Source organism: Meles meles, chromosome 8, assembly GCF_922984935.1.
Source record: "Meles meles chromosome 8, mMelMel3.1 paternal haplotype, whole genome shotgun sequence".
Lineage (NCBI taxonomy): Eukaryota > Metazoa > Chordata > Mammalia > Carnivora > Mustelidae > Meles > Meles meles.
The window spans coordinates 61488095-61503290 of record NC_060073.1 but is presented as its reverse complement, the minus strand read 5'-3'; the positions used below and the strand labels follow the sequence as shown (position 1 = coordinate 61503290).

The 15196-nt window shown below is 40.2% G+C and overlaps 1 protein-coding gene and 1 non-coding gene across 8 annotated transcripts in view; both read left to right on the top strand.

Moving 5' to 3' along the window:
* Nucleotides 1–15196, top strand: part of C2CD3 (C2 domain containing 3 centriole elongation regulator) — a 144091-nt gene that overhangs the window by 95346 nt on the left and 33549 nt on the right. For all 7 annotated transcript variants that reach the window (XM_046016591.1, XM_046016592.1, XM_046016590.1 and 4 more), the window contains 4 exons: nucleotides 3301–3439; nucleotides 5977–6041; nucleotides 10214–10419; nucleotides 12588–12709. In XM_046016591.1, coding sequence (XP_045872547.1) covers nucleotides 3301–3439; nucleotides 5977–6041; nucleotides 10214–10419; nucleotides 12588–12709 — 532 coding nt within the window. The remainder of the gene's footprint in view (nucleotides 1–3300; nucleotides 3440–5976; nucleotides 6042–10213; nucleotides 10420–12587; nucleotides 12710–15196) is intronic.
* LOC123950191 lies at nucleotides 14779–14913 on the top strand. Its single transcript, XR_006820182.1, has one exon. It is a non-coding gene; the product is annotated as a small nucleolar RNA SNORA5 (small nucleolar RNA).

Here is a 15196-nt window from a genome sequence, read left to right as displayed (position 1 = left end):
GTGGATATTTCAACTTAAACAAAGGTATTAAAGTGGGAAAGTGTATGTTCTGGGCTTGCTTAGGGAGGGCATCAGGGATCACGATAGCAATTGATCCTCTTTGGCTGGTCATTGCAAGGGAGCTGTGCGAATCATGGTAAGAAGATTGCTGAGCTCAACCGAGGGCTCAACTGAGACTAACTGACATGATCTTAGAATGGCTGAGAATGGCAAAATGGTGATTTCCTCCAGTAGTGCGTGGCTTCCTTTGCTTTCCTACCACGACAAACAACAAGCCATTCCTGGGCCTTTGCTCACACACCTTTCTTAGCCTGGATTCCTTTCTCCCTTTCCCCAGCTACCAAGCTCCAACTGGCATCCTGCCCTTCCCCTCATTTACCCTGTTTCAAACATGCTGGCCCCTCTTTGCTTTTTCTGAAATACAAACAGAATCCTGTCTTGGGACCTTTGGATCTGATATTCCTCTGCTTGGAATATTCCTAACATCTTGCATGTCTTTAGTGAAATGACTTTGTCTCACAAGGCCTTCCCTGATCACCCATCTAAAATTTCTAGCTCCTCCCCAACATTTTCTATCCCTCTTTCCTGCTTTCTTTTTGTCTGTAGCCTTTAACAATGTGTTTTGTTTATTTTCTATCCTTCCTAGAAGAATATGAGTCCTACAGAAACAGGATTATTGTTTTGTTTATTGACACTAAATTCTCAACACTTAGAACTGTATCTGACACATCATAAGCCAGAAATATTTGTTAAATGAGGAAGTGGATGACCCTGAGGCCTCAGTCCAATGCTGCCTTCTCCTTAATACCTCCTCTCGTTTCCTACTTTGTCTCTCCTATAGGAGAGTTGCTTACGGGGACTTTAACAGGGGTAAGTCATAGGGATTAATAGATTATTCAACAAATACTTACCAAGTTCCACTGTGTCCAGATACATGGTATAGGACCACGGCCTCTTGCACAAAATTTCTGTCACCTTTTCTCCATTCTTAGTGCTACCTTGCCTGCTCAAGCCTCAGAAACTTGCACAAATGGGATAGCCCTCTCAGTGGTTGCTGCTTCCAGTATTCTCTTCCAATATCTTTTGCATTCTGCTCCTAAGGTTATATTCTGGTCCACAAATACAATCTCTCTCAACTGAAAATACTGTTATTGGCTTTGTTTCCCCCACACTCTCGGTGACAGCACACAGAGTTCCTCCCATGTGGCCTCATCAGTCTTTTCAGCCTCATCTTTCACCATATCTTAATTCCACAATTTGCATTTTGCCAAAGCTCTTTTCTCTCTCTTACTACCAAGCCTTTGGTCTGCTTCTTTCTCTTCCTAGAATGCCTTTTTCTCTCCTTTTCAACAAACTTACTCATCTTTTGAGAATGGACTAAGGTGACACCATCACTTTGAAGCCTCCTGACTACCTCTCTTAGCACAAAACCTCACTCTGGGTTCCCCAGTCTCCCCCATACCACCACCCCTAATCCCACACAATTTTTCCTCCTTCATATCACATATTAGTCTGCACTGAAAATGGCTAGAAATTTGTCTCTCTACTAGCTGTGTATTCTTGGAACTGTGTTGTTTATTTCTCTGCCACAGCACCCTCATCTTCCTGATGCAGGAAATAATGTCCTCTTGTTTGTGAATATGATACTTAATACCTCTAAAATTTCTAATATGAATTATAAATCACAAATCTATAAATCACTTGTTCTTTGGCCTATTCCTGGTATCCAGGACCGAACACTCATCAGGGTGGATATCTGACTTTCAGAGGTCTCTGTTGTCTCCCTGATTCCCACCCTCAGTGGTAGACCCATATAGTCTTTCCTCCCATGAAGTTTATGTATCTTTCAGGCCCTGTGTTTGGTCCTGAGAATACAGACCTGCACATCATCTCTCTGAAATGTGCCTTCCAAATGATGATATGATAGAAGTAGTTCTGGAATGGGAGTCAGTGGACTGGGTTCTGACCCTAGCTAAGCCATGAACTTGCTTTGTGACTTAGCAAACCCATTTCCCTTCTCCGCAGCTATAAAATGTGATGCTCATATAAGTTCATCTCTCAGACTCTTATCCTCTGAGAACATGCAGCTGAAGGCAACTCATGCCACACTCTCTGAGTCAGCCATAATTTGCCAAACTTTTGTGAAAATCATTTTGCATACAAGGCTGCATGCAGAAGATCTCCAAACAGTCCTGAATTATGCGTTTTGCCCTCAGCAGAGCTTAAATCTGAAGGAGTTTTGAACTTCCTGTGACCCCATTGTGGTCCTGGTTCTGAAAATAAAAGCTTCTTGAATATTTTTGTTAGAGAAAGCTCTGAAGACCCTTTCTTTATGAGTCACCTTGAGTACTCGTTAGAGTTGTATTCTTACACTAGACATGACAAGTGTCTCCAGCCCTATCTTACGAATAAGGCACTGAGGAACAGAGAGGTAAAATTATTTAGGTTAATCTAAGTTATACTTAGTAAAAACCAAAATTATCTACGGTATCATCAGTCTTTAGAGGTTCTCTTTTACCTACTCCGGCAGGGTTAGGAGCCCCTTTGGGTTCCCATAGCTCCCTGTGCTTTCTCTTATTTTAATTGTGTGTGTCTGTCTCCATTCAGGAATCAAACCTGACTCCTCTGGGCATGTGTGTGTGACACAGAGAAAAGTGTCAGTTAACGTTCCTTTAATGGAACTGGACTAAGTTTTTGTTAATACGCAAATTTGGGCATCACTTGAGGGAAAAGTTACCATGGATTCATTCCAGGCCAGAGGGGGAGCTCTTAAGCAAATAGTTAATTAGACCTATTGCAATGGAAAAACCCTGGAAACTCGGGAAACCAGGAAACCTGGCTGGATCTTACAGATGCTAGTTAGCCAGATGTGCAGTGAGCAAGCCACTTTACCTCTCTATTGCCTGGTTGCCTTACTGTGGCCTAGAGCGGCCTTGCCTGAAGTCACACAAAACATGTACTGCAGAGCTGATCATTGATTGTGTGACTCCTGAGTCTAGGGTGTTTTGCAGTTCTACTTTTGCTTCTCAATTCAGTATTTTCCATCATCCCGCAAGGTATACAGAGATGAGAGGAATGATTCCTCACTGGGGAATATTTATGAACTGAGCCTTGAAAGGACAGTTTTAGTAGCAGAAAGGACACTAGAAACACTTCAGATACAGAGAATAATAGCTCAAGCAAAGACCTAAAGGTAGGAGAAGGCTAGAAATGATCCTGCTTTTACCTGTGTAATGGGAGGCTTCCAGCACGTTCTTTCTGACACCCTAAAGTCAGTCATTCCACTGTGTTCTATTTCAGGGAGTCCCTTGACAGAACGGAAAGTATTGATACCCAGTTGTTGTGTATCTTTTGCAACGGCTGATGATCCATCTCCTATCTATACCCAAGTGGTTGAAAACACAGATTCCCCCATCTGGAATTTTCAACAGCAGTCAAGGTTTGTATTTTATGATATCCCATCAGCCTTCCAGAATCTCCTTTTTGTTCCAAGAGACAAACTCAGATCAAGGGATCTAACAGAGGGGAAAATATTAAGCAGACCTAGAAAATGCTTTTCTTATCAAGCAGTTACTTAATCCTGGTGCTTATGAATTCACAGTTAGTAGTGGTTTAAAGATCTTACTGCGGTTTTTTTTTTTTTAACTCTTTTGGAGCTCAGTACAACTCAAAAATTATTCAGTGAAAACCGCTTAGGTGCCCCACTCTGTTCTAGAGACTGGGAATTAAAGATGATTAAGACAGTCCCTGAAATTGCACTATTCATGGTCTATCTGGGAAAATATACATTAGAATGTGACAAGTGCTGTAAAAGTAGCAAAAAATGATTCTAGTGCCTCAGAAAGATAATTTAGATTAACCTAGAAGTTCAGGGAAAGCTTTTTATTTTAAATAAGATAATTCAGGTAAGTATTGAAGAATGTACACAATTTATTTGGGGGAAGAAGGTATAGCAAACTAATTTCAGGAAAGGCTGTAGATTGTACATTCTTGAAAAAGATTTCTGCTGCATTGGAAAGAGCCTGGGCTTTGCACTTAGAGAGACGTGGCCTCCAGCCCCATCTCATTTATTAGCTGTGTGAACAAATTAAATTGTATCTCTGAGCCTCTGATTCCTCATCTGCAAAGTGGGGTTAATTTTTACAGGGTTATTGTGAGGTCCAAATTAGGTGACATTTAGAAAAATGACCTCATGGTACAGAGCAGGTGCTCCACAAATGTTAGATCTCCTTTGGAAGACTCAAAGAATTGGAGGTGGAGCCCTGTCGGTCTGCTGCAGTGCAGTTCAGAGGTTAGGGGCTGACATTCAGGCCCAGTACTTGTCCTCCCCTTTTTTTGTTTCATCTGTTTCATCGTCATTGAAAGTATAAGTTCTAGTATAACAACTGTTACCATTATCTTTATCCTGCATCACCTTTTATAAGGTTTCTCACTTATCCACCAACACTAGCCATACCACATGGTGTCTGATCTGCTGCTTTCTAACAGTGTTTCCATACCTAATTGAGCCCAGCAGTTGTTCACATGTCCAGTGTTTTGAAATTTGAGAGGCCAACCTGAGTCACGAGCTAGAACTACAGTGACAACTCAGTACTATCTATGGTGAACTACTGGAAATCATAGAAATTCTCACCATTATGGCCAGGTACTTGATCTAAAAATATCAAATCTGCCTTAAAAGGGAGGAGGCTAGAGGGCTAAGCTTCTAATTGAAGGTGATTTATTCATTCAGAGCGTAACATTATGGACTTGACAAAGGGACGTTGATGGTCTCCTAATTTTATCCCTCACTTCAAAGTTAAGACTGTAGACCAGGGAGGTTACATGGTCTGTTGGTAGCAGAGGAAAGAAGAGAAGAAAAATGAGTAAAGGTTCTGTTTACAATTGCTCTATCACGAAATTATTTCATTTGATGCTCCTAGCAACCTTATAGGTAGAAAATATCCCGTTTAACAGGTAAGAAAGCCAGGGCTCAAAATGCTTGAGTCTCCAGGGTCACTCATGTAACCATAGCAGAGCTGGAATGCAGAGGTGGGTATTCTGAACACCAAGTAGAATTCAGATTTTTGACACAGTACTTATTTCACTTTATCACAGTGCATCCTGTTGTCTTGAAGTGGGTTCTCTTTAGTTCCCCAGGGGTATCTAGGGAAGGAAATTAAATCTCTTAGTTTTCCCTGGATTTCCTCCTAAAGCAATGGCACCTGGTGTAGAACTTTCCAAATCTTTGTGATTTAAAATGGTATAAGTAATTTCTTAAATAAAATGTGTTAGAGGTGTTTATTGAACTCCATATCAACTTCTTTTCTGATATGAAAATTGGATACTTTCTTATTTTGGTGCCTTACCTCTGTAGAGTGTGACTTTTAGAATTAAGCAAACTAAGCTTTAAGTCCCAGCCCTGCCACTTACTGATTGTCATGTGACCTTGAGCAAGTCACTTCACCTCTCTGAGCCCACCTTTATCATCTGTAAAGCAGGGATAATAATGCCAATGTCTAGACTTCTGTGCAGATTACACATATATGAGATACTAGGCACTATGCCTGGCCCACAGTAGGCACTCAGTGGATGTTGTTTTTCTCCTCTTCTCCCTTTTCACCATCCCGTTTTCCACATTAAATAAAAAGAATCCCTGCTGTGCTCCAGTAAAACTGTTCCTTACATCTTGAGGCGCTCCCTCTCCACACTCCCTCTCATCCTGAGAAACAGAGTTTGAGTGTGGCAGATACCATCAGGTGGGAAAGTACTGCATCAGGGGAGCCTGATTTCAAGTCTTGGCAAGTTACTTCTCTCTGAGCTTCCATCCCTCATTTTACCTGTGAAAGTAAAACTATATCCTCGGAGATGACCATGAAGTTGAAATGAAAATGTTAGGAAAGTGCTTTGCAAACTACAAGATGCTCTTCAAATCTAAGTTTTATACGGCAGATGCTTCCTACACCATTAATTTATGGTGGATGTTTTTCTTAATAGGTTATCAAAAGAGCTTCTTTTGGACCCTCAACAAACTCTGGTCTTCAAAGTTTGGCATAAAGGAGGTATGAACTCTATTCTGTGAATATCTGTCTGAAAATAAGCTCACATCCTGTTGACAGTTTCCAATCCTTTCCTTTTTTAACCAGGTGAAACCATGGCACTTGTGATGCAGGGACGCATATAAGTGTTAGAGGGAATCTCACAGAAGGCCACATTAGTCTCCTAGGAAATTTAAATCCTTAGAAGTCATGTCATTTTGTTTGACTTTCTGCTTAGTGCACAAGTCCAAGTACATTTCACCCTTCCAATTGTATCTCATCAGTCACAGCATACAGCCTGTCATACAAAGTGATTTCAACCACCTGTATGATGTTGTACCTTCTATTGGCTTATTAACCAAGACCCCAGCATTTTTAAGCTGTACACAAAACTAGAGTCTTGTTTTAAGAGCCTCTAAGAGGTGTCGACATCATTATCCTTGAACCTAGTTTTATTCAGCTACCATTATTAACAGGCATAATCCAACAACATCAAGAGCACAGACTCTAAAACTACACTCTCGGATTCAGATACCAGTTCTTACCCCTTACAAGGTAGTATGACCTTGGGTGAATGACTTAATTTCTCTTTGCTTCAGTTTCTTTATTTATAAAATAGGGATAATAGTACCTACCTCAGTGGGAGAATTAAATGAGTATCTGATACTTGATAAAACCATCTGTTTTTATTGTTCTTATTAGTGAATGACAGTGTGCTGAGAGCTTTACAAACATTGCTAACCCTACAGTGTAAAAACATAATTCATTAATTTTTTTAAAGATTTTATTTATTTATTTGACAGAGAGAGAGAGCACAAGTAGGCAGAGAGGCAGGCAGAGAGAGAGGGGGAAGCAGGCTCCCTGCTGAGCAGAGAGCCCGATATGGGGATCGATCCTAGGACCCTGGGATCATGACCTGAGTGGAAGGCAGAGGCTTTAACCCACTGAGTCACCCAGGCGCCCCTAATTCATTCATTGTTACGAATGTAACAGCTCAGGCCCAAAGAAATTAGAAGGTCATATACTTATTAATCAGTGGAGCCGAGATTTGAACCCAGTTCTGACTGGCTATACAGCCTTCACCATTTGTACTTCACCATGCTAGTAACATTGGATGGGGAAAGTGAGTGAATGAGGACATCCAGCTATCTCACAGTTTAGAAAATTTTGTCTTAATTAAATCCCTCCTATAAACCTAGCTCCTTTAACATTCTTGCTGGGGCCTAGTTTCTAAACCCTCAGTTGTTTTGAGTCTACAACCTTATAGTTTTTATTTGCCAGTGGTAAGTTTCACAGCTAACCCAGAACCTAATAAAGACCTGAGAGTAGTCAGTGTGTAAAGGAAATAGACTTACCTGTCTCTCCTCTAGTGCTTCTGTTTGGAAATCATGCTCTGAATCTGATTTCGATGATTTGTCCCATGCTCCTGCCTTGGATTCATTTATCATGTCCCCCTCCCCCACCATATGTCGTAAATGTGGCAGAACTGATCATAAATCCATTTTCTCTGAATCAACATAAGGAATTCCTGCTGTATTTAACTAGGCTTCACCCTCCTAACTGGCATTCTATTCTTCTCTTTTCTCTAAAGTACTCCACAGATTGTCAGGCAGACTAGGGTTTGCCTCAGTTCAGCTCTTACTGTGACAAGGCAAAAAAAAAGAATAACTTCAGTCTTAATACAGACCTGGATTCAAATTTTGGTTTTGCCATTCACAATTCATATGACCTAAGCCAAAACACTTTACCTCTTTGAACCGTTGTTTCCTTAATAATGAAATTATTACCTGCCTTACAGGATTTTTATAAAATTAGAGATTATGTTTGGCACATAATTGGTGCTTAATAAATGGAGCTATTTTTATTATGCCTACCATATGTCAGGTACTGTATTAGGGCTATTTGGTATAGAGAAGAACAAAACCCCTATCTTCCAAGACCCCTAGAGAATCCTGTAAAACCGTGTTGTAAATGGAGACGGGGAAATGCCCAGACCCAACTGACCGCGCTTACCTAACTCTGTCTCTCATGGAGGTAAATGCCTCTCTTCCCTTAACTCCAGCCTTTCCACGCAGCCTTAGCTATACAAACAATAAATATATTTAATAAATATTTGAGTTCCTACTCTGATAGGCACTATCCTAAGTGCTAGGGATGCAAAGGTAAAATAAAGCATACAAGGTCTTTACCCTCATGGAGCTTGTGTCCCCTGGTGGCAGGTGGGGTTGAGGGGTGGGGAGATAAACAATTAGAAGATAGTATGATTAGGCAAATACGGGTGTTCTGGCAGGGAATATCTAACTCAGACTGACATGTCAGAAAAAGCTTCCTGGAGCATGCTTCAGCTGAGAAATGAAGGGGCATGACAGAGTATGAGTCAAAGGCAACAGCAATTACAAGAGTCTGGAGTAAGTTTGAGATCATGAGAACATAGAACTACAAAGAAAGAATGATGGGTTGTCCCACTAAATATGATATTAAACTGAGCTCTTCAAAGCTATTGTTTTTCTCAGTGATCAACTCAGCCTGATTTCTCCTCAGGCATGTTTAAGATGTAGTCTTAGGAAAAACCCTCAACCTGGTACCTAAAGTTACAGTCTATCAAGAATAGGTTATGCGTGGGTAACCAAATAAAACAAGATTATTTTTCTTTGCAAAGCTATAAAAAAAAATCTTTGGAGTGCAAATTAATGGTTCTAGCCATCATTCTTCACTCCCATTGGGTAAGAATTACTTGACTCTACTCTGAGGAACACAATGTCAAACGTTCATAGACTCTTAAAGACTGTCCAAGTTGAAGAGGATCTTAAATGTGGTTCAGTCCTTCTCATTGTATATATGAGACTTGAGGTTTGGGGTGTTAAAAGTAATGTGTTTTCTTTTTTTTTTTTTTTTAAAGATTTTATTTATTTATTTGACAGAGAAATCACAAGTAGATGGAGAGGCAGGCAGAGAGAGAGAGAGAGGGAAGCAGGCTCCCTGCTGAGCAGAGAGCCCGATGCAGGACTTGATCCCAGGACCCTGAGCTCATGACCTGAGCCAAAGGCAGCGGCTTAACCCACTGAGCCACCCAGGTGCCCAAGTAATGTGTTTTCAAATCAAGCCACACTCAGATTAGCTGTTGTGGTGCACTGCTTCCTTGTCCCACTCTACATTGGCAGTTCATTTGTGTTCTCAGTGGTTGTTTATCAACTTCCTCGTGATGTGGGAAGATTTATGCTGGAATGAAGAGTGTAGGAAACATAAAGTGAATGATATTTGGTCTTAGCTTTTAGGTAGGTCCCAGGCTAAAGAAGAGAAAACTGTCCAAACAAATGTTAGTGTGTAATGAGTTCATTGTCACCAGTGGAATGTACAAGAAACTGGGAAAACTAATGACCACTCCTCTTAGAAATTGCATTCCTTGACTTATTTAGCAAATTGAAAACTGAGAATGGTGTCCACGTTTGGTAGTCAGCCTTTGATATTCATTATAGGGAATATAGCCCATACAAAAAAGAATTTTTGGAAGGAGAGGAGCCTGAAATTCTCCAGCTACTTCCATGTCAGAAGTGAGGAACAAGAAGCAATGAGTCTGAGGACAAAGGCCATTGCATGGTTGCTTAGCCAATCAACAAGGGGTCTTCTTACTCACTAAGGGCAGCCCTGTTACAAACCTGAGTCCAAGCTATTATTTTGTACCATGTACTGGTTTTCCGGGGAGTTCTTTGTCTTTCTTTTGTGATTTGTATCACTTTTGTTCTTAATTAAATATAATACATATGTGCGTTATGGAGAATTTGAAAAATACAGACAAATGTGAATGGGAGAATGCAAATCCCTCATAATTCCAAGGGTGATGGTCTTTCAAATGATTTCTTCCAAGACCCACTGCCCTGAGGAAAATCACTGAGACATGATAATATAGGGAAAAAAAATATCTGCTGTTTAAGGTTGTTTGCCAATTGCCTATATCAAGAGAATAAAACTCAACTCTGCTAGCTTTTCCCTGCCATACAAAAAGGGAATTCATGGTAGTGAAAGCAGGCTGTCTCTCTCATTCTCATTATCTGTCTTCTCTGTTGATTTTGGAATCACTTGAGCCCCCCCACACACACACCCACAGTCCCCTGATTCAGCTTCTCTGTGTGTAGCCTCTAATGTCAGTGGCAAGACCTGCCCAGCCACACTACTCAGTTCTTCTCTTTCCCCCACAGATGAGGAGAGGGTGATTGGCTTTGCCTCAGTGGACCTCTCCCCACTTCTTTCTGGCTTCCAGTTTGTCTGTGGCTGGTACAACATCACAGACTTCAGTGGAGAGTGTCAGGGGCAGATAAAAGTTGCTATCTCCCCTCTGGAGAGTTTGATGCACTTCAAAGAAGAAAGACAATCAAGACGTGGGGTAGAGACCCCGGGATTGCTGGTACGTATGCTAATTCACGATCTTAACCAGTAAGCGTTCTGCTGAGCCAAATCTGTAAGAAGATCCTTTCCATGTGTTTGGTGCTCTCCAGCTTACGGAACACATTATGTATTTGTGTCTCATAATGATCTCATGACCTGTTTAGGGTGATAAAAATGACACAGTGGTGACAAAGTGGAATTACACAATGGTGACGGACATACAACTCTGAATATATTAAAAACCACCGAATTGAACAATTTCAAAGGATGAACTTTATAATACACTGACTATATCTCAATTGAAAAAAATTTTTCTACTTGAGTGTAGTTGACACACAGGGTTACATTGGTATCAGGTGTATTACACAGTGATTGGACAAGTTTATATTCATGCTACGCTCACAAGTGCAGCCACCATCTGTCATCATACAGTGCTATTACAATACCATTGCCTGCATTCTCTTTGATGTGCCTTTTATTCCCGTGACTTATTTATTCCATAACTGGAAGCCTGTATCTCCTACCTACTTCACTGATTTTGCCCATCCCCCTCCCCTCTAGCAACCGTCAGTCTGTTCTCTGTATTTATGGGTCTGTTTCTGCTTTTTTCTTTATTAACTTGTTTTGTTTTTTAGACTCCACATACAAGTGAAATCATAGGGTATTTGTCTTTTTCTTACTTCACTTAGCATCATACCCTCTGGGTCCATCCGTGTTGTCACAAATGGCTATATCTTAGTTTTTAAATAAAATAAGATTAATTGCAGCATGGAGTTTGAAACCACATTGGTTAAACTTTTTAAAACTCTATTACATTAAAATCCTTGTTCTTTCTTTCTTTTAAGGTTTTATTTTTCCGAGAGAGAGAGAGAAAGCACACAAGCAGGGGAGCACCAGAGGCAAAGAGAGAAGGAGGCTCCCTGCTGAGCAAGGAGCCTGATGCTGGACTCAATCCCAGGATCCTGGGATCATGATCTGAGCCGAAGGCAGATGCTTAAATGACTGAGCCACCCAGGCGTCCCTAAAATCATTGTTCTAACAAAACAGAGGATCATAGGGGAAGAGAGGAAAAAAAGAAAGATGAAACCAGAGAGGGAGACAAACTATAAGAGACTCTTAATCATAGGAAACAAATTGAGGATTGCTGGAGGGGAAGGGAGTGGGGAGATGGGATAAATGGGTGATGGACATTAAGGAGGGCATGTGATATAATGAGCACTGGGTATTATATAAACTGATGAATCACTGACCTCTACTTCTGAAATCAGTAATACATTATACGTTAAATTAATTTGAATTTAAATAAAAGGTTTTGGGATGCCTGGGTGGCTCAGTCAGTTAAGCATCTGCCTTCAGCTCAGGTCATGATCCTGGGGTCCTGGGATCGAATTCCGCATCAAGCTTCTTGATCAGTGGAAAGCCTGCTTCTCCCTCTACCTGCTGCTCTCCCTGCTTGTGCTCTCTCTCTCTGACAAATAAATAAAATCTTTTAAAAATAAATACTTTTTAACTGTCAAATAAAATCATTGTTCTATCTTATAGAAAAAACAAAAAGAGAGGGAATGGAAAGAGGGGAATCAGTGATAGTAAAAACAGACCCTCTTTCAGGGAGTTTAACTATAAAAGAAAGAATTTTCCAGACTGTCCCAGATGAGGAAGCTCTATCAAGACAAAGATTCTAGGGTTTTTTTTTCCTCTGTTATCATGCATGCCTGGCCCAGGTTCTGGCAGGGTGGGCATCTCTCTCATGCATGACTGCATGAGAAAGTGACAAAGCGTTAAACAGTCACTGTATAAGAAGATCTTTCTTCGCGTCAGCCCTGTAGTCATGAGGTAAGAAATACCACTTCACATGTAAGGTAAAATGATACCCAGTCAGGAGTTCACAAACTAGCTGGAAGAGCCAAGCATAAATACAAATAAAGCAACTAAAAAGTAATCTGATAGCATAGTATATAAAATGGGAATAATAATAGTACCTATCTTGTAAGATTATTGTGAAGTTTAAATAAGAAAATGCATGTAAATTGCTTAGTACAGCACTCAACACATAGAAAATCCTCAGCAAATTATATTTATCTGCGTACAATAAATTTTTTAAACACAAATTTTCTAACTTATTTGTACTTCTTTGTTCCAAAAGGATTTGTGGTGACAGGCATACCATTTTTCTCATTGTTTCTACAGAACCCAATATATCGCCCCTTTTCTTTCCCTGCCTCTGCATTCCCCAGCAGCATTGCAAGATGGACCCCAGAACAACCTGCTCACACCTCATCAAAGGAACTTGATTTCTCCCCTACTGAGAGGTGAGTGAATTTTTGATGGGAAGAAATAGAGTTGAAAGTCTGCTAACTGGTTTGTCATCTCTCTTTACTTTTTTGGAGGAAGAAACTAGACAGGGAAATAGCTTTGTTCTGTCACAACCGCTGGGAACTCCAGGATCCTATGAAAACAAATTTTTTTTAATAAGATGGAAACTAGAACTTTTACTGCTATCAGAAGGGTAGCTTCAGTGGAAAGGATGCTGTTCTCTTTTCCTTAGAGGCCTTTAACGTTTAATGTTTATCCCTGAAATCAATCATCAGCTGTCTGAGATCTTTCCCTTTCCAAATGTAGGAACTGGGATATTTTATAAAGAGCAACTGGCCCATCCAGATGCTTCATCACGTCAACCATAGACATGCATATGGATAACGGGGCTAGAGCATATTCCGTTCTCTCAAAGGAAGAAAACAGGAGTAAATCTTCTTGACCTTAGATTACGCAAATGATTCATTACATAAGAGACAAAAAGCAGAAGCAACAAAAGAAAAAGTAAATTAGATTTATAAAATTAAAAACTTTCATGCCACAATTAGGAAAATAAAAAGGCAACCCACAGAATGGGAGAAAATATTTGCAAACCCATAGATATGATGAGACTTATATCCAGAATATATAAAGAATTCTTATAATTCAATAATAAAAAGCAAATAACCCAATTAAGCATGGACCAAAAGGGTTGCTCAGTGTGTTAAGCCTCTGCCTTCAGCTCGGGTCATGATCCCAGGATCCTGGGATCAAGCCCCGTGTTGGGCTCCCCACTCAGTAGGGAGTCTGCTTCTCCCTTTCCTCCCACCCCGCCCTGTGCTCATGCTCACTTACTCTCGCTCTGTCTCCATTAAATAAATAAAATCTTGAAAAAAAAAAAAAAAAAGACAAATGATCTGAATAGACATCCAAAGAAGATCTGAAAACATCCAAAGAAGATACACAAATTATCGGTAAGCACATGAAAAGATACTTAACATCATTAACCATCAGGAGAATATAAATGAAATCCATAATGAGATACCACTTCACACCCACTACCATAACTAATCAAAAAGACAAATATCACAAGTGTTGGGAGGATGTGGAGAAACCAGAACCCTCATACATGATTGGTGGGATTTTTTTTATTTATTTATCTATTTATGTATTTATTTAAAGGTTTTATTTCTTTTTTTGACAGAGAGAGAGAGACAGTGAGAGAGGGAACACAAGCAGAGGGAGTGGGAGAAGGAGAAGCAGGCTTCCCGCTGAGCAGGGAGCCCGATGCGGGGCTCAATCCCAGGACCCTGGGATCATGACCTGAGCCAAGGGCAGACACCCAATGACTGAACCACCCAGGGATGGGATTTTAAAATTGTGCAGCTGCTTTGGAAAACGGTCTGGCACTTCCTTTTAAAAGGTTAAACATAGAGAAATCATATGATCCAATAATCCTGCTTCTAGATATATACCCGAGAACAGTAAAATCATATGTCTTCACAAAACCTGTACATGAGTGTTTGTTAGTAGCATTGTTCCTTATGACTTAAAAATGGAAACAACCAAAATGTACATCATCTGATGTGTAGAAAAACAACATGTGTTTTCTCTACATAATGGAGAGTTATTCAACCACGAGAAGGAATGAATTACTGATACATACTATAGCACGGGTGAAGTTTAACAACATGCTAAATGGAAGAAGCCAATCACGAAAGACTCTATATGGTTATTATTCCATTTATATGAATTATTCAGATTAGGCAAATCTACAGAATCAGAAAGTAGATTAGCAGTAGCCTAGAGTTAGGAGGTTTGGGTTGAGGGTTTGGGGGGGTGGAGGAAATGTGGAGTGATTGCTGATAGGTATAGGGTTTCTTTTTTAGGTGATGAAAATACGTGGTGATGGTTATGCAACTCTGAATATGCTACACTTTTCACTGGGTGAATTGTGTGTGAATTATATCTCAATGAAGCTAATATTTAAAGAGAAGACAATTACTGCTGGAGTCAAGTTCATGAATACCTTGCAAAGAAATTTGAACATATTTTTATAGATTTAAAAAAAAAAAAACAACAACACTGCAGCTGTGTCAAATTCAGTGCCTGCCCATCCCATGGCTGGCACTGGCCCAAAAGGCTGCCACAGAAACACTGTGATCCATGGGCCTTGATCCCCTGTGCTGGGCCTCAGGGATAAATTTGGTCACAGACACCTTGTGCCACCCCCCCCCCCCCAAAAAGAGCGACCAAAGCTAGAAAGGAACAGCAGTGATTAAATAGGGAATATATTAGTACACAAATGCTTAGAACAGTGCTTGGCACATTAATAAGGACTCCATAAATAGTGTTGTTCTTATTGTTATTTCAGACCTATGTTTTTAAAAAAATCACTCAGGCTATAATGTGGAGAATTTATAAAAGAGAATAGGTAACACTTAAATCAATGGAAACAAAAAAAATCAACAAGAAAACAGTGGCTTTGAATGACATATTGGAAC